Source organism: Glandiceps talaboti, chromosome 17, assembly GCF_964340395.1.
Source record: "Glandiceps talaboti chromosome 17, keGlaTala1.1, whole genome shotgun sequence".
Classification (NCBI taxonomy): domain Eukaryota; kingdom Metazoa; phylum Hemichordata; class Enteropneusta; family Spengelidae; genus Glandiceps; species Glandiceps talaboti.
The window spans coordinates 17,962,695-17,987,057 of record NC_135565.1 but is presented as its reverse complement, the minus strand read 5'-3'; the positions used below and the strand labels follow the sequence as shown (position 1 = coordinate 17,987,057).

The following is a 24,363-nucleotide window of genomic DNA, read 5'->3' as shown; positions in this document are numbered from 1 at the left end:
TCAGATATTCAAATAATATATATCAGAGAAATTTAAACTATAAGGAGAAAAGGGAATAATTCCCTTTTATACAAATTCAGTTGCTGGTGATTTTGGTAATGAATTTGGTGGTGTAGGGTCTATGGGTATGTGTGAATGTCTTGGCAATGTGTGTCATTAGTACATTACAGAAAGTTGATATTTATACATGGTATATACAATTTGGACAAAACATGACTGGACTGGGGCTTGTTCATTACTCATACTGAAAAGCCATTACTATTAATTACTCTTAATTAATTCAAGATTAGGATATCGAGGTGTTAACATCAACCAGCTCCACCTTTAAGAGACACATGACACAATAAAGTTAACAACAAAAACAGTTTATTCAAGTACAAATGAATCTAGCTATATGTCTATCGATAATTGAAATACAGGTACTACAAAACTGCTTAATATCATGATAACCTGTGGGTGGTAGAATGTGCTGCATAGTGTGTTTCTCTGTCTCCACATTGTAACTCTGTCTTTTTCTCATGCACCATGTCTGTCTAACTCTGTCACTCAGACTGTCTGTCTAACTCTGTCACTCAGACTGTCTCTGTCTGTCACTGAGACTCTACCTGTCACTGAGACTGTCCAACTCTGTCACTGAGACTGTATCTAACTCTGTCACTCAGACTGTCTGTCTAATTGTCACTCAGACTGTCTGTCTAATTGTCACTGAGACTGCCTCTGTCTAACTCTGTCACTCAGACTGTCTGCTCCTGTCTAAGACTTTATTACTGCCTTTCTGTCACTCTCACTGTCTCTGACCCAGTTTCTCTCTTTGTCAACCTGTTTCTGTGTCTTTGTCAGTTTACTGTCTGTTTCTCCATCTCTTGCCATTTTGAATGTCTGTTTCTGTCCCTGTCAATTTGACTGTTTCTCTGTCCTACTTAATTCTGTCACTCTGACTGTTTCTTTAGGCCTTTCCAAAATTTGGCATGGTGGCGCTCTACTTCCTGTCTGTGTACCTTGGTGGCACTCTACTTCCTGTCTGTGTGTACCTTGGGGGTATATATATGGTATAGGTTACTTGGTTAGTCATAGAGCACTGCTGCTTCCTCGATATCTGAACAATACAAAAAATATCCCTGATTTACACTTATACAGAATACCAAGGAACAAAGCTCTTATGAAACGGTACTATCAGGTGATGATACCCCAATTTGAGAGAGGGCGCTGTATTCTCAACTTCATGTTTGCAGTCTGGAATGGCCTAAATTAATGCTGTTGCTCTAACTGTCTTTATCTCAGTCTCTGTCACTGTTTGTCTGCCTCACTCTGTCACCATTTCTCTAACATTCTGTCACTAACTGTCTCTAATGGTCTGTCTGTCTCATGTTATGTGGGTATATATATTACATCGCACGTTAGAAGATATTGGTCTGTTATTGGATTTCATTTTGACCTGCTAAATTATTAAATAGTGATAAAATTACACCAGACTATCTTTCTAGTTTCCACCACCACCTCCTCTCTGAGCATTAGGATCTTGCGCTGATGACAACAGTAAGAATAGCACAACTGGTATAATGTACATCCACTGTAAGAGAAGTCAGAGAAAGTTTGGAACGTTAGAATCTCATTGATACAACCAAGATCACGGTTTTGTCTAATACAACCAAGATCACTGTTTTGTCTAATACAACTAAACTAAGATCACTGTTCTGTCTAAAGCACAGTCTATCCAACATGACTATATTAAATCAGTCATCAATTTTATTTTCCTTTGACTAAGCCACTGAGTGGAAGCATCACTGAAATATTTGTGACATGTATCAATGATTACTGCATTTGGTACAGATAGAATGTTACACTGTCAGACTCATAAAAGAGAAGCATACTGACTCATCAACCATTACACTATCACATACATGATGTTACCACTGAAGCTGCCCTGAACGATTAATAACATGTATTGAACTCTGAAAGTAAACTACATGCATTGTAAACTGTTTGTTTTATAGCCTCTCGTCTGTACTTCTCAAACTGTTTGGTTTCGACATCGATATAGAAAGTAGATGTTGGCGAAAACAGGAAAATGAAATAAAAATGTGTAACATGCATGATTTTAGATGACACACACAAGGATGAAAAACAAACTCTTTTATTTTTTTGGCCTAATGATCTGATTGATAAATACAGATATACAGCCACACTGAAGTTGTTATATCAAGGTCTTGCTAGATAAAATAATTTTATTTTGTATTCTTGGCATCTGCTTACGTTCAGTTATTCTAATTATGAACTAAAGAATAATCCAGTACTTACATATTTTCCAAAAAACGATTTTTGCTCTGTTGAACCACCTTTCTCTTTCTGTGCTTTTTCTTCCTCAAGTTTCTGAACGTAGGCTTGAGTTTCAGGGCTGTCGATAGAAAAATAAAGATTTTTTTTTTTTTAAATGTGGGGTTGGATAATGTAAAACATTTTATCATATACCCAGTATCTCTTCCTTAAGTAATTCAATGGAGAGTGCACACATTGAACCCATGCAATAATTTTCTGTATCACGCCCTGGTACCCTTTGCCCAAATTTGGTAAGTGGTGCACTCGTGACTATCCATTCGCTCTGTTATTCGGTTTCTCAATATCTTTAGATTTCTGAGCATAAAATAATATTTTACTATTAATTTATGTGGTCATGTTATTTAAATAATGTATACTTAGATTGTATACTTACGTTGGACCAGATGAGATGCTGGCCAATTCTACTGTAGTATTGAAGTTATCTAGATCAAATTCATCAATCTCGTTGCCATGACATTCTCCATTCAATGGTGCAATACTTATACTGAGTACATGACCCGATGGATCAATAGTTACCATTAGAAAATCACTAAGTCTTGATTCATACAATGAACACTGGCAAAATGAAACAAATAAGAATACAACACCAGTTTACGCACTATAGTATCACTTTATACATCACAAGAGTTACATTCAATAATATTCCTCCAGTTTCAGAGAGAGACATCTAAGGAGTGAATGAATCTAAGGAAAAATAAGCTACCGGGGGTAATAGCAAAGCCGTGCCACACAATGTTCTTAGCTCATGACATCCATTTTAAAAATTATGACATTACACTCACTTATTGGTATCAAACTTACTTTAAGAGCAAATTACAGGCACATCACCTATGGAGGTTGTTCATTCTTACAAGTTGCTCCCAAACTATAGAACTCTTTGCCAATTGACATTCACCAAGCCTCCAGCCTGGATTGATTCAAAACAAAACTGAAGACTTATTTGTTCACAAAGCTTATAGTGTGCTTTAGCCATTCAGCGGTACTGAACAGAACATTTCTCTGGAGATTGGTGCTATAAAAATTTGATTGGTTCAGTGATTGATTGATTGATTGATTGATTGATTGACTGGCTCACTGACTGACTGACTGACTGATTGATTGATTGATTGATTGATTGATTGGTTGATTGGTTGATTGACGAGGTTTGTCCCATCAGCAACACACACAGAGTAGAGAACTGAGACATACATATAACGCGACTTACTGCCTTGATAAATGATGATACATATTGTTCGTTTTCTTCATCTGTAGTCCCAGTTAACTTAGTTGGTACTCGTACACGATATAAAGTTTTCTTATTGCTGGCTGCATCCTGAACAAATCAACATATACAGTCATAGTTAACATTTTGTACTCAAAGGGAACATTTACAAATATTGACAAATACAGACATTTTCAAAATGAAACTATGTATGCATTACAATACTTCATGTTTGGTATATAGAGGCCCGGTTCAGATTAGGATCAGAATTTAGGTATACAACAGTTGTCTGGCAGTGCTATACGATAAAGTTGGTCCTGAAACGGAATAATCCTATGTAAAGCTTATGGCTCCATTGATAAGATAACAGTAATGCAAGAATCTGGGATTGAAACTCTGGCCTTTCAGCTTCAGTCCATTGGTCAAGTATATTGCCCATTATACCTCACACAAGCCAAGATGAATGTGTTCAAACAAAATAAATGTATATGGAATTTATACCCTAATTGCGCTATGTTACGACAGTGTAAGTCTTTCTCATTGGTTCTGCTGTGTGCTCAAAATAGTCAAAAGTGAATCAAAAAGGTAAAAATCACTAATATTGTCATTGCCTGATTTTTCATAAATTATCCCTGCTGAAGTATAATTCTACTATTTATTGCTTTTCTTCATTTGGCCGGAAAATACTTGTGACATAACGATTTTACCACTACTTGTCTTTTGACTCGTATTGACAAGGCCCTCTAGGTCACTCATATTTCCCTTGGTGTTCTTTCTCCACTGTCTATGGCTGTTCAAAGACAAATACACGTACTAGGGAAATAATTATATCTAGGAGTACAAGCTACACAATATAGTAACTTACCCTGAGAGTATCTCTGAAGTCTCCAGATAATAATGGGGACTGTCTAAATGTACCAACTGTACTTTTCAAAGAACGGAATTGTAGACTTCCTCTTACTGAAAACTCTACATCAGGACCTAAAAATACATAAATGATGTGATAAGTTGTCATGTCGTAAAATTTATAACACCTTTTACAATAATATTAATAAAGGAGAAGTCCAGTCAGATTTATTTCTGGTTACCGTTATCAACATACATATTACATTTGATGATAAAATAGAGCCTTGGAATCTTATTCAACTTTGAAATCTTGTAAAGAAGCCCTACGGCGCTTATGGATTTGACCATTTTGGTGACTTCCTGCAAGGGTTTGTGGGAAAAATTTACAGGAAATGACATCACATTTACCACAATCTGTCAAGACAAAGAGATTGCTGTACATGTGGCAAGATATTTTTAATACTCATGAGTCATTATATTACCATGGTGATGTTTTGATACATAGTTCGTCAATTATGATAATATTCTGTTCACAACTATCATCCCTGTGTCTATTCATTTTTTGCAGCTCTGTTACAGGGCTGTACTTTTGGTTGTAAATGATATCCATTTTTTGCAGCTGTTACATGGCTGTAATTTCTATAGTAAGTGTTTCTGATGTAGCCTACAGATTTGTCTTGGATCTTCACACATTTTGTAATTGGCTATTATTATTATTATTTTAATTTCTTAGAAAACGCACTACACATACGTCACAGTGCGATGTACAGAAACTCTAAAAAGAATATGCAAAATTTAAAAATACACATTGCAAGTGGTAGGGTAAAGAACACACAGTCCTGAGGTGAAATAAATGTACTATCCTGCCAATCTAAATCAGGTGGGAGTGTGATTACATCAAAGGTTCACATAAGATCCACTTAGATTTAACAGAGCTGTAGGTGGTAATTTCAAGTTCAGAATAGGTTTCTGTGATTCCAAGGACATACAAGCCTTGACGGCCATGGCTTGGCATACATAGGTTCTTGACAGTGTAACATCAAAACATGTCTCACAAGCTAAAACTACACTTACCTATGCCAACTGCATGTTCTATTGGTAAATTCAAACTACTTATTGTATCAAAATCGATATTACTATCACCCTAATAGAGAAATAAAAGAAATTAGACACATTACATCCCTACAAATGGAAACCAGTAGAAAGATGAATGCTGAGACATCGAGTTTGGCAGCAAGTACAGATTATTATTACATTATTGCAGAGATGGACCATCCTTCATTTTGCTTCTTATCGTACATCTTGAAAAAACAAAAACATCCACTCAGACCCTGATGTTTATTGTTTCATAAGCTGCAAGTTGAGCAAACAATTAATGACATTGGCCGATGTCTTAGGTGATCTCCAAACTTTTTGCAGCCAGTTGTAATGAATGTAACGCCTTGAAACAGCAAACACAGTCCAAATAATTGTAGCATGCACAGAACCATTCACACTAAAATACTACATGTATATACAATGTTAATTAAGGAGCTTGTACCAAATACAGGTTGTAATTACACAAAATGAAACATTTTAACCTCATTTTAGACACGGAATGAAGTATTCAAAGATTATACTTAGATTCCTACAAAATACAGTCATTAAGTTATAATATTTTGATCACTTTATATCAGAGAGGTTGTACAATGCAGAATTGGTGAAAAATAACTTTTCTGAGTCCCTAGGCATAAAACAAATGTAATCGGACGCAAATTTGATGTAGGAATACAGCTTGATTATTAGGGACATGGTAATCACTCTCAGAAAAAAAATCAGAAAAAAATAACAATATACATGTAGGAAATAGAGATAAGTAAAAAAAACTGAGCTGTATTACTAAAGAAGATTTTCATCAGATTAGCCCATCTACACGTAGGTCGTCCTACCTGAGGCAGTCCCAAGTCCTACCTGAGGTAGGATAGATTTGTGTCTACACGTAGGAAGGTTACGGCATAGATGTAGTGCTTCCCATCCTGACAGTACATATGACGAAGTCAGGAGGGTTTCAGGAAACCTCTCAAAGGTGTCCTAAGTCAGGGGTTTACGGGGTTTGCCAAAAAAACAACAACCACAAAACAAGAACCCCGGCGTTACTGTATTGTAATATCACTTAGAGAAATTTTAAGGTAAAGCTACAAAGAGGAAAGGTATTGCAGTCAAAGTCAATCAGAATCTGCATCATCAAAGACAACATGTGTGTGATTTTATAGACAATGAGAAGACAATTATGTTAAAAACACTTTTCTCCATGTTCGAAAAGAGGTGGTTCGACGACATCGATATGACGAGACAATGGCCACAACGATCATCTCTCAATAATCTCATAACATTACAATATTATGAATATATTTACATTCCTGCTGATAACTGGAGATTAAGCGATCTACCTACACATTTATCAAACTTACCCGTTTTGTAGCCGACACAAATATTGAGAAAAACAAGAGTGCGACAGCAGCACATTTGAACACGTAAGCCGCCATTTTGAAAAGCGCCATCAAGTGGTAGTTTGCTAGCGAACTTACATTGATGGAAAATACGGAAACGAAGCATTAATGTATTAGAAATTGTTATTCTAGTAGGAAAGAAACATTAAATAGAAAGCAATGCGCCAAGGATTTTTTTCTTCAAATTTTTAGATTTTTAAATCTATTTCTTACATCTTTTAAATTGAATTTTCTTTGATTTTCTTTTTAAATGACACAAAAACACTGAAAGTTATTTCACAGGGTCATTCACCGTATAGGTAGCGTAGACGCTATGATTGTAGTTGATTTGGGCTCAGGACATTACCCACAATTATTACTATATATCCCAAATTATCACAGTGTTTCACCGTCGTGGTTGATAATATCTCAAGTATAGAACGTTCGATATTACATATAAATTAACTGCCAACACTCATTCAACTCCAGGTTTTGTTGGTCAAATTCCCACACCGTCATTCAATCACACACGTACAACTCAATTGCAAGGCCTAGATAATATACCCAAGAACTTTATAGCCGTGCATACATGGTCCAATAAACGAACGTTTCAATGCGCAATATGAGTGAGTGAGTGAGTGAGTGAGTGAGTGAGTGAGTGAGTGAGTGAGTGAGTGAGTGAGTGAGTGAGTGAGTGAGTGAGTGAGTGAGTGAGTGAGTGAGTGAATGAATGAATGAATGAATGAATGAATGAATGAATGAATGAATGAATGAATGAATGAATGAATGAATGAATGAATGAATGAATGAATGAATGAATGTGAAAATTGTGATCGTGTGTAGAGAATTTCTTTCTGTCTTTTTTTTCAAACCATTTCAGAGGAAATAAATAATGTGCTACACTGCTAGGGTATATGGGTCACGGGAAGTGTAGATTCCAGACTGTGCGGACCAGGAATGGAGTTATTTTAGCCGCTATGTAACCTTGACTAGTGTCACGTAGGCCACCCGGTGTGCCTTTCTATCGAACACAATCACTGATGTCATGTTAAGGAAATAAACTGACTAGTGGCCCAAAGTTGTTCACCTATTGTTAAAAAACATTTCTTGACTGAAAGAGACTCTTTGTTTGGAAAGTGTTGTAGTGTTGACTTAATCGTTTTAAATGAAAAAAGGACTATTTACACACATTTTGTTATGTGGTTGTTATAGTTACGACCACATATCAACAATCGTAGTTATTTTTACCCTTTTTTTAACAGTCCATGAACAGAAAAAGTGACGTAGATGACCCGGACGCTGTAGAGTGACGTCACTTAAAAACTTGATTTATGCATTTCCCAATGTTTGGTATCACGACGAGAAGATTTTCACTTGGCCAATAAAACACATTGTTATATATAGCGTTCCATTTACAAAGGTAAGATACGCATGATTTGCATGGTCACGACAGAGAAATACCTATGCTTTCAAAATATGCAAATGAAGTGACCCAACAAATAGAATATACGAGGGTTGTTAAGTAGTGACGTTTGTCCTGATGTCGTGAATTGAAAAACCACACCTTTTGTTTCCTTGGATTTTGCATATATGAATAATACTTTACGCAAACATTGCAGCGTATACGACTTTCACATAGTTGAATGAACAGCGTAGAACTTAGAAGTTGAAGTCCGTCATCGCACAGAAGAACGTTCAACAATCATTCCCAATACAAGTACTACGTGAATCTAGGTAAGTTATAAACATTATATGAACATACCAGTATGTGTGATCAACAGGTCACCTAAACTGTTTAGTACAATTGATGTTAGCGTTTTGATGTTTGGTCAAATGCCAGCATTACGAACAGAAGGTCTTTCGCACAATGCGGTAGACGACGGCATGATTGTTGTTTTTTAGTTCCGCAATCTCGATCACACTGAACGACTGACTGCAAAAACCGAGAGTGCCAAACTAACATTAATAGCTCCGAAACAGACACTTTTTTTTACTAAATCATATTTTATATCAAATCGAGTTTGACGTCTTCTTCGAAATATTGAAATAAATCACCATGTTATTTAACCACCACAGAAATTATCATTGAAATTGTTACTTGTTGAATTGAACTAGGAACTAGACTCAGTTTGTGCTTACAGTTTGACGGCCATTTTGAACTGAATTGAGGACAAAAAGTAAGCGTACTAATATTTATTAAAATCAAGTTTTGCAATGTTGTCAATTGTTGTGACCTTGAGTACAAAATACTGAAGTGTCCCCTTGATGACAAAACTATTCGTATGGTGTATATAATCTAGTCTCTTACTTGTCTTTTCGATTTTTCCTCGGCGCGAAAACCTGGTAATTTGATTAGAACTGTGCAATAAATCACAATGTTGCATACATATGACATTAAAATATACAGTGGTACGTGCACTATATAACAGATTCTCTTTCAGGTTTCAATGGCTGAAAATCGAGCCTAGTGTTTTGTTGTAAAGCATTTTTACGAACGAAAATATCCTGTGTTAAGCATTGAGTTGGTACCAGATCTCTGTAACACCACAAGTAATTTCGCGAGGGGATAGCCACTGTTGTATGTTTCGGTAGCTATATAAATATATGTATATTACCTGCATGTGTTTCACCAACCACTTTACATTGTAATATGTAATGTTGGTTTTATAGCAGCCTGCAGATTCCAAGCAAAGCAGTCACTGTAACTTGATTTAACGTGTAACCAGTGGACCATTAGGAATCCACAATGGTTCGCATGCCAGTATGTTACTATAGCAAAACTACGAAAGATGCATTAACTGCATCTGGAAAGTTTTTTTCTCAACATGTTTTGTAAAATATAATGTATCGTTATACCATACACCCTGATCGTCATTAAGTCACCTATCGATAAACACATGTGTGTAATTGGACACACAATATGGTACAATAAAGCCATTCAGATTCAACATCATGTGATTTTTGAGTCCGCACTCTAAAACTAGAGCACCAACGCGACGATCACAATTTCGACCAATTAATGTACTAATTATGGATATGATTGGCCTTTAATTAACATATACAATGTCTACTTATTGGTAATTTAACAATTTTCGGGTAATATACTGTTTGGTTTCTGATGGGGGGGGGGGAAGTAACATTCCAATAGTTACAGCTAGTACGTGTTTAAGATTACCATGCACCATAAATATTCAGGGTTATAGCGTAAAGTAAACACTATTTTGACCCGAATAGTGATAAATATATATTATTCACTGTCATTCAAAGTTGTAACAACATGTATTAAACCAAATTCAATCGTTCAATTATTACGTAGTTATAGTAACCAATGACTAAGTCCACATCCAGGATTATGAATGTACACATACCGTTTACATATTAGACTGACATCTCTTCTCAGATAGATTTATTACGTCTACGTGTTACTTTTTATGACGCGTCACATGAATGCATCATCATATACTGTCCCGCCTTACGACGGATGAGTTTTTCTAATGATGCAATGTACATGTAGCTTGCTGAGCTATCAACGTCACTACATGGATAGGGTGGGGTGGAGGGGTTTGTAGGAGACGTGTCTCCCCGATTTAGTTGTTCAACTCTCAACAAATAGACTGTCAATTTGTAATTCGAGTAATAAACAATACCACGTAATTATCTTCTATAAATTTGAGTGTTCTAGCGAAAATAAATTTCGACCAAATTATTCTGTCCTACTGAAGCGTCCCGCCCCCGCGCTGTAAATTCTGCTCATTCCCTACGTATGTTAGATTTATACCAAAATTCTATTTAATATTGCTGTTTTACACGTAGTAACTAGGTCTCTGTGACGTGCAGTGTGGTGCCAATCCCTTGCTAGTACAAATCAAACATGCCACGACATATTTACTGTGATCAGTGTGTGTGAAGGAGAAGGGGCAGATTGGATCCGCTTTCGCTGCCATATTTCAAAATCCATGACTGTACATTGTAAAATTTTGGGGAGTTATCGTAGTTCAGTGTATGTGTGGTGATGGTGGTGGTGGTGGTGGTAATGTTTTGTTCGTTGATTTACACTGAAACGCACCTATACTTGAGTTTGTAGGGTTGTCATGGAGAATTAAATGTTTTGGTTTTTTTTTTGCCGAATCACCTGCACCAGCTGCAACGTGGACATTTTTTTTTACAGATATACTCACTTAAAATTGGTCAATTACTGATAAAAAAGCCATGGGATATGTTAATTAGTGGTCAATATTATCTGTAGGTGGTGTTTTTTCGATCAGATAACAATATGCCTGGTATATATTCATTTAAACTTGTTAAAATACCAATAATGAGACATTGTACAAATTGACCAGTGGTCGATATTATCCATAAGCAGTACAGAAACAAGTTGAAATCTTGATTGCCGTTGAGGGCGCTGATTTTTGGGTGCAGACCTAAAAAATCAATTTGATATTATCTATGGCGTACACAGCTATAAACATATGTTTACGCACATGTACAGGTGATGCAATACTGTTCAGTATATGCAAACTGGGCAACCAGTGACTTTATTTGTTGTAGACCGTCGGCCTCTATACGAACTGTATTGAGCTTTTCATTGAGCTGATCGCATACAATAGAATTGTGTTACTGTTAGCAACAATCTCTGGACCAGTGACAACAACCATCGGACTGTGACAACTCTACGTGCATAGATTCATAATATTAGTACGAGTTTTTGGCAGTCGGTGGTAAACACGTCTACGTTCATACACTTACGTTGACATGATTGTTTGATCACCTGCTTCCCTTAATAAGACTTAGAGGTTGTGAACTCTGCTTTCCTCAAGTCATATGTAGGTAAATATGCCATACCTCGACTGATTCACCGTTAACCAGGTTATATGCATATATACGCTGTATCCGTAAAACTGAAGTTTATGACAAATAAAATGGAAATGACCATATGAGTGGGAAATTGGAATTTATTTTGGATTTGAACGTAAAAAGTTTCATGAGTATCTACTTGAAACTCCAATCAACATAAACAAAGTCCGCAAACAAAAAACAAAAAAAAAACAAAAAAAAACACACACATGAAATGTTCGTTATTGTACTTACATGAATTCATTTTGTAAACAAACTGGCTAGACACAAAAAACACAAGCTGTCAATTTATTTCAATGGTAACATTTCAATATACAATGAAGTTACAGATCCATGCCTCGACTTGCACTTTGCTTGTAATCTAATGAGCAATATATGATAACGCGGTACGTGACCTGCGCATGTCGAATACATGACAAGAAAGTTGTGCATCGAAAACGTGGCCACTGGTGGCGCTGTTGCACTGGAAATTTTTCACTTTGGACTCGGAGTATACAACTGAGCGTACTGCCATACATGGCATATTATGTAATGGTGAACACTCGCAAATTGATAAAATATTGTAAGAATAGTTCCTTGCCATGAAACATTACGATAGAGGCTACTAGCAGCAATGAACATTTACTACCTTGAAAAGGTATAGTCAATGCATGAATTAGAAAAAGTGAGATTGCCCAAGTGAGTATAAGAAATCAATGAAACTAACTTACAGCGTTTCATGTTTTGTAGACTCACACTTTCACTGGTATCATGGGAGAGCAAGGCGAGCTCGAGGGTTGTCTGAAATGTATGAAATACTTATTACTGGTCTTGAACTTCGTGTTCTGGGTAAGTAAAATCCAATAATTGCAACGTTTTTATTTTTTTGAAAGATTTTTCATTTACTAAACTTGTTGTTTTCTGAAACGATACAAACAGAAGTCGTGTGGAAGGATTAGTTTGTACACAATAGCAATTCAGTTTATCTTTTTTTTTTAAATATTTATTTATAACGACAAAAAGCAAAGGAATACAGAGAAAGAAAGTGAAAAAAGCACAACAAAAGAAAAACACCTACTTTCCACAATAAGCAATAAATACTCCCCATTGTTTAAAACATGTATGTTTAGCTTGTCTTTTGACCTAGCTGTGTCATAGTTTGTCTTAATTAACTACTTATGTTTAGATGGACTACTGGATTTTAGTAGTAAGTGGAATTAAACAAATTTGATGGACCGCATCTTGTATTCATGATTCATTTATTTAAAAAAAACACCAAAAATTGTTATTCTATTCTGTATACATTTAATAACATCAGGTATGTGGTGTAGCAATGGTCGGTATTGGTATCTGGATCTTGGTCGATTATTCTTCATTTACAAAAGTTCTTGATAATCCGCTGATAAACAGTGCCGTATATCTACTGATTGGAATAGGTGGCGTCATTACCATCATAGCTTTCCTGGGTTGTTGCGGAGCCATGAAAGAAAGTAAAATTCTGCTCGCTCTGGTAAGTTAAAATTGTACAAATGGAATGGTATTTTTTACGAAATGTTCTCATTTAATGGAATATCAAAAGGATAGGGAACGGTTTTAGTTAATATTGCAACTAGGTTTTGAACACGTGACCTAAATTACGTACACTATGCATAAACAAACAAACTAACAACAAAGATAGGAAATACATCTTGTATCTATTTTTATGCGAGTCTCTGTGTATGTCTGTGTCTGTGTTTATATATATATATATATATATATATATATATATATATATATATATATATATATATATATATATATGATAATGTTATATAAACAAGTGTTTGTGGGTTTTTTGTTTGTGTGTATACGTGCGCGTGTGTGTGTGAACGTGTACGTACGTGTGTGTGTGTGTGTGTGTGTGTGTGTGTGTGTGTGTGTGTGTGTGTGTGTGTGTACGTGTATGTGTGTGCGTACGGAAAACGCTTATTTATTGACAAAGGATGTCAATATTGGAATAAAAAGACAAAGAATGTAGACGCAAAAACACTCCCCCCCCAAAAAAAAAGGAAGAAGGAACTTACATCAAAGAGAAAAGTAATAATAAATAAAGTCACAGGTATGACTAAAATATATTAACAATCTAAACGTCTTATCTTATCACACTAGTATGGACTGATTTTATTGGTGATGTTCATAGCTGAGATCGCCGTAGCTGGAATGATATTCTATTTTGGGTACTCCGATGTCGAGGAAAGATTCCTGAAAGCAGCCAATGAGACTTTTGTCAAGTATGGCACTGAACAGGCTATCGCGGAATCCTGGGATTCAATTCAACATCTTGTAAGTGGATACATTATTTTTCATTAAAATGGTGTCGATACTGGGTAACATTTTAGATAACGATCGAAGATATCTTCTCTTCGGGCTTCAGAGAAACCAATATTTCACTGTTATAGTAATGCATTCAAGTAATGGACTGCTGGGATTCAATATTTATTATCTGTAATGGAATCACAATTGACAATGATATTTGACTATCGACCTGTCACCTATCACTCAACGATGACACCCTTTTAAAGTGAAACAAAGGTAAAGTCGATTTTGTCTTGGTTGCATTTTTTATACCCAGGAAAATCAGAAGACGGCATTTCTAAGTAAAGTAAAGGGCAGCAAACGCAAAGGCCTATCGTTGTTTCCCTTTAAGAGAATGCATTATCAGTAAGTTAACCATTTGTGCTTAAAAACAACAGACCGAGTTCCTTCGACCGCCAATATTGTTAACTTAATTTCCCTGTAACGATTTTAGTTTTCTAAAAGTATATCATGGCATTGGAAAATAGGCCTTTCCAAGATTTGCCATGGTGACGCTCTACTTCATGTTTGTGCGTGTCTTTGGGGTATACATGGTATAGGTAGTTACATGGTTAATCATAGAACACTGCTGCTAGCCTCAATGTCTGAACATACGAAAAATATCACTTATTTATACTTCTACAAAATACCAAGGGACAAAGCTCTTACGAAATGGTACTATGAGGTGATGATATCCTCAATTTGAGCGAGGGCGCTGTATTCTCAACTTCCTGTTTGCAGTCTGTCTGGAATGGTCTATTGAATGATGTCTTTGAGTGAAATGTGCTTTTATCATGTTAAGGCCTAAGTTTTGCTTAAACATCAGTTTGACTAAAATGCTCGAATCTTAACCACACAATCTAATTTGATAAGCAGAGAGCTTTCGCCTGCAAACTGTAGTAAGAAATAATATATTCCTAGTTAAGTTATTGGAAATAATATATTCCTAGTTAAGTTATTGGAAATAATATATTCCTAGTTAAGTTATTGGAAATAATATATTCCTAATTAAGTTATCGGAAAAAATATATTCCTAGTTAAGTTATTTGGAAATAATATATTCCTAGTTAAATTATTGGAAATAATATATTCCTAGTTAAATTATTGGAAAAAATATATTCCTAGTTAAGTTATTGGAAATAATATATTCCTAGTTAAGTTATTGGAAATAATATATTCCTAGTTAAGTTATTGGAAATAATATATTCCTAATTAAGTTATCGGAAAAAAAATATATTCCTAGTTAAGTTATTTGGAAATAATATATTCCTAGTTAAATTATTGGAAATAATATATTCCTAATTAAATTATTGGAAAAAATATATTCCTAGTTAAGTTATTGGAAATAATATATTCCTAGTTAAATTATTGGAAATAATATATTCCTAGTTAAGTTATTGGAAATAATATATTCCTAGTTAAGTTATTGGAAATAATATATTCCTAGTTAAATTATTGGAAATAATATATTCCTAGTTAAGTTATTGGAAATAATATATTCCTAGTTAAATTATTGGAAATAATATATTCCTAGTTAAGTTATTGGAAATAATATATTCCTAGTTAAATTATTGGAAATAATATATTCCTAGTTAAATTATTGGAAAAAATATATTCCTAGTTAAGTTATTGGAAATAATATATTCCTAGTTAAGTTATTGGAAATAATATATTCCTAGTTAAATTATTGGAAAAAATATATTCCTAGTTAAGTTATTGGAAATAATATATTCCTAGTTAAATTATTGGAAATAATATATTCCTAGTTAAGTTATTGGAAATAATATATTCCTAGTTAAATTATTGGAAATAATATATTCCTAGTTAAATTATTGGAAAAAATATATTCCTAGTTAAGTTATTGGAAATAATATATTCCTAGTTAAGTTATTGGAAATAATATATTCCTAGTTAAATTATTGGAAAAAATATATTCCTAGTTAAGTTATTGGAAATAATATATTCCTAGTTAAATTATTGGAAATAATATATTCCTAGTTAAGTTATTGGAAATAATATATTCCTAGTTAAGTTATTGGAAATAATATATTCCTAGTTAAATTATTGGAAATAATATATTCCTAGTTAAATTATTGGAAATAATATATTCCTAGTTAAATTACTGGAAATACTATATTCCTAGTTAAGTTATTGGAAATAATATATTCCTAGTTAAGTTATTGGAAATAATATATTCCTAGTTAAATTTTTAAGTTACTGGAAAAAATATATTCCTAGTTAAGTTATTGGAAATAATGTATTCTTAGTTAAGTTATTGGAAATAATATATTCCTAGTTAAGTTATTGGAAATAATATATTCCTAGTTAAGTTATTGGAAATAATATATTCCTAGTTAAGTTATTGGAAATAATATATTCCTAGTTAAATTTTTAAGTTACTGGAAATAATATATTCCTAGTTCAGTTATTGGAAATAATATATTCCTAGTTAAGTTATTGGAAATAATATATTCCTAGTTAAATTATTTGGAAATAATATATTCCTAGTTAAGTTATTGGAAATAATGTATTATTAGTGAAGTTATTGGAAATAATATATTCCTAGTTAAGTTATTGGAAATAATATATTCCTAGTTAAGTTATTGGAAATAATATATTCCTAGTTAAGTTATTTGGAAATAATATATTCCTAGTTAAATTTTTAAGTTACTGGAAATAATATATTCCTAATTAAGTTATTGGAAAAAATATATTCCTAGTTAAATTTTTAAGTTACTGGAAATAATATATTCCTAATTAAGTTATTGGAAAAAATATATTCCTAGTTAAATTTTTAAGTTACTGGAAATAATATATTCCTAATTAAGTTATTGGAAATAATATATTCCTAGTTAAGTTATTGGAAATAATATATTCCTAGTTAAGTTATTGGAAAAAATATATTCCTAGTTAAGTTTTTAAGTTACTGGAAATAATATATTCCTAGTTCAGTTATTGGAAATAATATATTCTTAGTTAAGTTATTGGAAATAATGTATTCCTAGTTAAGTTATTGGAAATAATATATTCCTAGTTAAGTTATTAGAAATAATATATTCCTAGTTAAGTTATTGGAAAAAATATATTCCTAGTTAAGTTTTTAAGTTACTGGAAATAATATATTCCTAGTTCAGTTATTGGAAATAATGTATTCTTAGTTAAGTTATTGGAAATAATGTATTCCTAGTTAAGTTATTTGGAAATAATATATTCCTAGTTAAGTTATTGGAAATAATGTATTCCTAGTTAAGTTATTGGAAATAATATATTCCTAGTTCAGTTATTGGAAATAATATATTCCTAGTTAAGTTATTGGAAATAATATATTCCTAGTTAAGTTATTGGAAATAATATATTCCTAGTTAAGTTATTGGAAATAATGTATTCCTAGTTAAGTTATTTGGAAATAATATATTCCTAGTTAAGTTATTGGAAATAATATATTCCTAGTTAAGTTATTGGAAATAATGTATTCCTAGTTAAGTTATTTGGAAATAATATATTCCTAGTTAAGTTATTTGGAAATAATATATTCCTAGTTAAGTTATTGGTAATAATATATTCCTAGTTAAGTTATTGGAAATAATATATTCCTTAAGTTATTGATAATAATATATTCCTAGTTAAGTTATTGGAAATAATATATTCCTAGTTAAGTTATTGGAAATAATATATTCCTTAAGTTATTGGAAATAATATATTCCTTAAGTTATTGGAAATAATATATTCCTAGTTAAGTTATTGGTAATAATATATTCCTAGTTAAGTTATTTCGAAATAATATATTCCTAGTTAAGTTTTTAAGTTATTGGAAATAATGTATTCCTAGTTAAGTTATTGGAAATAATATATTCCTAGTTAAGTTATTAGAAATAATATATTCCTAGTTAAGTTATTGGAAAAAATATATTCCTAGTTAAGTTTTTAAGTTACTGGAAATAAATAATATATTCCTAGTTCAGTTATTGGAAATAATGTATTCTTAGTTAAGTTATTGGAAATAATGTATTCCTAGTTAAGTTATTGGAAATAATATATTCCTAGTTAAGTTATTGGAAATAATATATTCCTAGTTAAGTTATTGGAAATAATGTATTCCTAGTTAAGTTATTTGGAAATAATATATTCCTAGTTAAGTTATTGGAAATAATATATTCCTAGTTAAGTTATTGGAAATAATGTATTCCTAGTTAAGTTATTTGGAAATAATATATTCCTAGTTAAGTTATTTGGAAATAATATATTCCTAGTTAAGTTATTGGTAATAATATATTCCTAGTTAAGTTATTGGAAATAATATATTCCTTAAGTTATTGATAATAATATATTCCTAGTTAAGTTATTGGAAATAATATATTCCTAGTTAAGTTATTGGAAATAATATATTCCTTAAGTTATTGGAAATAATATATTCCTTAAGTTATTGGAAATAATATATTCCTAGTTAAGTTATTGGTAATAATATATTCCTAGTTAAGTTATTTCGAAATAATATATTCCTAGTTAAGTTTTTAAGTTACTGGAAATAATATATTCCTAGTTAAGTTATTGGAAATAATGTATTCTTAGTTAAGTTATTGGAAATAATATATTCCTAGTTAAGTTGTTGGTAATAATATATTCCTAGTTAAGTTACTAGAAATAATATATTCCTAGTTAAGTTATTGGAAATAATATATTCCCAGTTAAGTTATTGGTAATAATGTATTCCTAGTTAAGTTACTGGAAATAATATATTCCTAGTTAAGTTATTGGAAATAATATATTCCTAGTTAAGTTATTGGAAATAATATATTCCTAGTTAAGTTATTGGAAATAATATATTCCTAATTGAGGTATTGGAAATAATGTATTCCTAGTTAAGTTATTTGGAAATAATATATTCCTAGTTAAGTTATTTGGAAATAATATATTCCTAGTTAAGTTATTGGAAATAATATATTCCTAGTTAAGTTATTGGAAATAATATATTCCTAGTTAAGTTATTGGAAATAATATATTCCTAGTTAAGTTATTGGAAATAATATATTCCTAGTTAAGTTATTGGAAATAATATATTCCTAGTTAAGTTATTGGAAATAATATATTCCTAGTTAAATTACTGGAAATAATATATTCCTAGTTAAGTTATTGGAAATAATGTATTCCTAGTTAAGTTATTTGGAAATAATATATTCCTAGTTAAGTGGGAAATAATATATTCCTAGTAAAGTTATTGGAAATAATATATTCCTAGTTGTGCATGGTAATCATTCATGATCTTCTTTTCCATTTTTTATTTTGAAAGGGAGAATGTTGTGGTATCAAGAGTCCAGATGATTACCAATATACACAATGGAGTGAAACAGGCAAAACGTTTCCAGACAGTTGTTGTGCTGTAAAAGATCTAAAAAGTGGGGTCTACAAAGATCAAACAAAATGTCATGCTAAAGTAGATGGCTTCTTTTACAAAACGGTATGTACTTGACGCTTTGGGGAAATCGCTAGAATGGTCAGACTTGGTTATTCATCCAACTGTTATCTCAATTGTGTGCGTGCGTACATGAGTGCACGCGTAGATGCATACATACATACATACATACATACATACATACATACATACATACATACATTACATACATACATACATACATACATACATACATACATACATACATACATACATACATACATACATACATACATACATACATACATACATACATACACACATACATACATACATACATACATACATTACTACATACATACATACATGCATGCATGCATACATACACACACATGTACGTACGTAAGCACGCACGCGCACACACACACATACATACATACATACATACATGCATGCATGCATGCATGCATGCATGCATACATACATACATACATACATACATACATACATGCATGCATGCATGCATGCATGCATGCATGCATACATACATACATACATACATACATACATACATACATACATACATACATACATACATACATACATACATACATACATGCATGCATGCATACATGCATACATGCATACATCCATTCATGCATACATGCATGTATGCATGCATGCATACACACACGTACGTACGCACGCACGCACACACACACACACACACATACATACATACATACATACATACATACATACATACATACATACATACATACATACATACATACATACATGCATGCATGCATGCATGCATACATGCATACATACACACACATGTACGTACGTACGTACATACATACATACATACATACATACATACATACATACATACATACATACATACATACATACATACATACATACATACATGTTACAGTACAATGTTACAATGCATTTAAAGTAAACTACATAATCACACTATTTGACTCTATACTCATTTGCAGGGCTGTCTAAACAAACTGAAGGCATTTGTACAAGACAACGTGGTGATCGCGGCAGGGGTAGCTATAGGAGTTGCTGTGCTGCAGGTAAGATATATATATATAAATGATAACCAAAAGGTAGCGATAGATATAGTCTGTAAGATACAGACATTCGTGCCACGATATCAGCCAGCAATCATCGTCTACACTATCATATGGACTGTTGACTGTGCCTGCTAGATCGAAGGATTTAGGCCACTCCTTGAACTTGTGATTAGAAGTTCAAACAGAGGTCATTATGTATATCAAAAATCAAATATACAGAATAGTTTCTGCTTCTGATGTTAAGAACATGGTGAGACTTTTTAATTGTTTGTACTTGATAAAATACTAGACTTTGGCCTGAATCTTATGTTTACTATTGACGTAAGGATTAGGTGGTTGGTCTTATAAATCAGCATTGATAGGCTGACATAATGGTCAGTTTGACACCTATTAGAACATAGCCATATTTGATTGGTTGCAACCCAGCATGGTTGCTTATGTGGGATAGTGTGTAGATTAGTACAGTCGTGATATGGCTGAACAACACGACGTATCTTTCAGTCCAGGATAGATATAGGAGTCGTTGTCGCAGGTGATAAGAAACGATGAACAATACACAGGATGCATTTTGTTCACCTTCGTTGTCAAGTGAATTGTTTAATCAGGGTTGTATGCCGGTTTGTATTTAGGTCGGCCGGTCGGTGTGTGTGTGTGTGTGTGTGTGTGTGTGTGTGTGTGTGTGTGTGTGTGCTAATTACCTGCATGCTTGTGCATCTGGACTGACTGATTTGTTGTAATTATATTTTGATATCACTGATACATGCATCTATTTTTTATTTTTCAGCTGATTGGAATCATCGGCGGATGTATGTTGTGTAAAGCCAAATAGGTTGCTATAGTGACCAGTTTAAAAACAAATGAATTCCAAGTATTTATTCAGATGTATGCTTCAATACTTAGTATCATGACCTAGAAGATTTGAAGAGAAAAGTTTTTAATTAGTTATACATAATCAGATATCAGTGTATTATATAATCAGATATTAGTGTACTATATAATCAGATATTAGTGTACTAAGTATACTGTCTAGAAGGTATCTAGTTGTTGATATGTAGGCGTAGTTAAATTTCATGTGTGATGTGTTTAGTTTAATTATAAGCAGAGAAGGTCACTGTGTGATCACGGTAATGCTCTGAGGTTAATATCAATGACATAATAAAATGAATGCGGTGATTTTTACAATATGTATTGAAAATCTTCATTTCGCCAACTGTGATTTCTTTGTCTATGTAAACACACAGTTTGTCTACGCAAATACAGAAAACGTCATCCTCAGTGCATACCAATCCAGTAGACTAAGGTCTTGTAATGGAGAAAACAACACACTATACTTACCAATGCAATAGTTTTCATCAAAGAGAAAATGTCACGCTATGTTTGCCACTCATGCACTTCTTGCCTAGAAAGCAGTATTCTCATTTTCTTTACAGTGCTTCAACAATATTTAACAATATTCAGAAATTAGTTCAAGGGGGAGGCTCCCTTTGAATTCACATTGTATAATAAAAAAAACGGATCTTAAACGAGATGAAAGCGTCGGTTCAAACCACCTTCAATCAGAACTTATGCGGAAGTGACGTCAATCAGAACTTATGCGGAAGTGACGTAGAAGCCTTGTTAGGAAATTTTCAGAGTAGTTTAACGTGTACTTGATTCTCTCCATTATTATTGTATTTGTAGAACAATGCAATAATTTTTTCACATACTAGTAGGAAGTAAATGTTTAGCAGATTGAACCTGTGTGTGTGTTTGTGTTTTGTTTACTAACAGTTGACAGTTTAAGTCTTTTTGTTTTCAAAGCATGTTATGTGGACTGATGAATGATTTTGAATAAGCAGATAAATAAATTTACAACTATCTTTGAGAGTTGTATTATTGTATTTTCCAATATAGTTGACGTAATGAAAGTGAGAAGTGTTGTAAACCATTTCTAAGTGAACCACTCAGAGTTTAACATACGTTTTTAAATACAACCAAAATGTGTATAAGTTTTGTGTTTTAAACATTTTCCACGTAGACACAGTTTTTCAAAACCATCTAATAAATCTCTTCGCAATTCTGTCTTCTAGCTTTTCTAAAGCAGATATTGTATTGGTTGTAAATGTATTATCTAATGAAGATCTTTGTATTGTTCAATAAAACATATATTTTGTAACTTTTATATGGTCTATGAAATAAGATTGTAATTATTTATCTATTTATTAAAGTATGCATGTATGTATGTATGTATGTATGTATGTATATATGTACGTACGTCTGTCTGTCTGTCTGTCTGTCTGTCTGTCTGTCTGTCTGTCTGTCTGTCTGTCTGTCTGTCTGTATGTATGTATGTATGTATGTATGTATGTATGTATGTATGTATGTATGTATGTATGTATGTATGTATGCATGTATGTATGTATGTATGTATGTAAGGTAGGTATAGTTAGTTGGGTATGTAGGTACTAGGTAGATAAGAATGGGGTAAGTAGGTAGGTAGGTATGTATGTACGTAGATAATAGGTATTTGCTCAGACCACTAATGAATTTGTTTAGTTTCCAGAGGTATTTGTACGTGGAATTATGACTGCAATTATAAAACTTTGAAATCGGTATAATACTAAAGTATAACTATGCCATGCATTATGTAGAGCAATTAATACATGTTTGAAACACATGTGATGACTGAGTTAATAAACATGACAGAATATGATACAATGACTTTGATGTGTTCAGTCAAATAATAAAATAGTGGTATTTGAGGCAAACATAGAGAAGGAAATATCTTATATGGACAACTACACTATACATGGTGTATTGGTTAGATCGGCATAGTTTCGTTCACATATTGTTTAAGACATCATTGGTATTTCCTTTAACACTTAATACCATTCTTTTTTGTTTTCAGTGGTAGGCACACATGCTTCATAAAAACAAATTATTGTATATTTTGAAGTAAATGTTGTATTATTTCATAGGCTATTTGGTAACAGCTTTCAAATGGAATGAATGTTACCACTACAAACTATGCTCTATATTCCACTAGATGAAAGTTCGATGCTTTAATGTATAGGTAAAAGTATTGCGACACTAAACGAGTTTATAACGTTTGAGCCAGGAAATAGTTACCCTCAAGGAAGCCCTGTAAACCAGAGTGGTGATTGGTGTGACTTGGGTAGGATATGGATAGTTAACAATCATTTGGTTGTTCTGTCTATCCATCCATCTGTCTGTCTGTCTGTCTGTCTGTCTGTCTGGATGTATGTATGTATGTATGTATGTATGTATGTATGTATGTATGTATGTATGTATGTATGTATGTATGTATGTATGTATGTATGTATGTATGTAATATGTATGTATGTATGTATGTATGTATGTATGTATGTATGTAATATGTATGTATGTATGTATGTATGTATGTAGGTAGGTATGTATTTATGAATAGAACTTGTAGAGGTAAATGGTTCACTAACACGTGGGCGTATTGTGGCAGCTTTCAAATGGTGATAAGCTCCTTACCTCTATCATGTGAATGGTTTCTACTGGGTAGAGGTTCATGGAACGTTCATTTGTACTCTTCTGTTAAACTAGGGTACAATGTCTTCTATATTCCCTTTCTCATTTCTATCCCAAATATCTCACCACATGTTGTATGGTTGTAGACAAAACATTCGTATTTAGAAGAAGAACGGGACAAAATTCTAATTATTTGTTTGTCTTTAGTATTCGTTCATAGTGCGAGGTAATTCTTTATTCTGTTATTAATTCGGTGTAGATGTACATTTTTCAGCATATGTAAGATCTATAGCATGGTTAAACCATGTCAACTTTAACTTCCGGGTCAAATCATCCGCTTTCTAATGGAAATCCTTGAACAGA

At 32.8% G+C, this 24,363-nt stretch overlaps 2 protein-coding genes across 2 annotated transcripts; one reads left to right on the top strand and one right to left on the bottom strand.

Annotated features, from left to right (window-relative positions):
• Positions 1-391: 391 nt before the first annotated feature.
• LOC144448138 (ER membrane protein complex subunit 10-like) lies at positions 392-6,909 on the bottom strand. Its single transcript, XM_078138291.1, has 7 exons — positions 6,835-6,909; positions 5,459-5,528; positions 4,404-4,519; positions 3,542-3,649; positions 2,711-2,892; positions 2,299-2,395; positions 392-1,570 (listed from the first exon to the last, which is right to left on the bottom strand). Exons 1-7 carry the CDS (start codon positions 6,907-6,909, stop codon positions 1,481-1,483), a joined length of 738 nt encoding a protein of 245 aa, XP_077994417.1. The 3' UTR covers positions 392-1,480.
• A 1,524-nt stretch (positions 6,910-8,433) lies between these two features.
• LOC144448275 (tetraspanin-18-like) lies at positions 8,434-22,661 on the top strand. Its single transcript, XM_078138457.1, has 7 exons — positions 8,434-8,586; positions 12,436-12,534; positions 13,004-13,195; positions 13,834-14,007; positions 19,307-19,474; positions 20,419-20,502; positions 21,287-22,661. Exons 2-7 carry the CDS (start codon positions 12,457-12,459, stop codon positions 21,329-21,331), a joined length of 741 nt encoding a protein of 246 aa, XP_077994583.1. The 5' UTR covers positions 8,434-8,586; positions 12,436-12,456; the 3' UTR covers positions 21,332-22,661.
• The last annotated feature ends 1,702 nt before the right edge of the window (positions 22,662-24,363 follow it).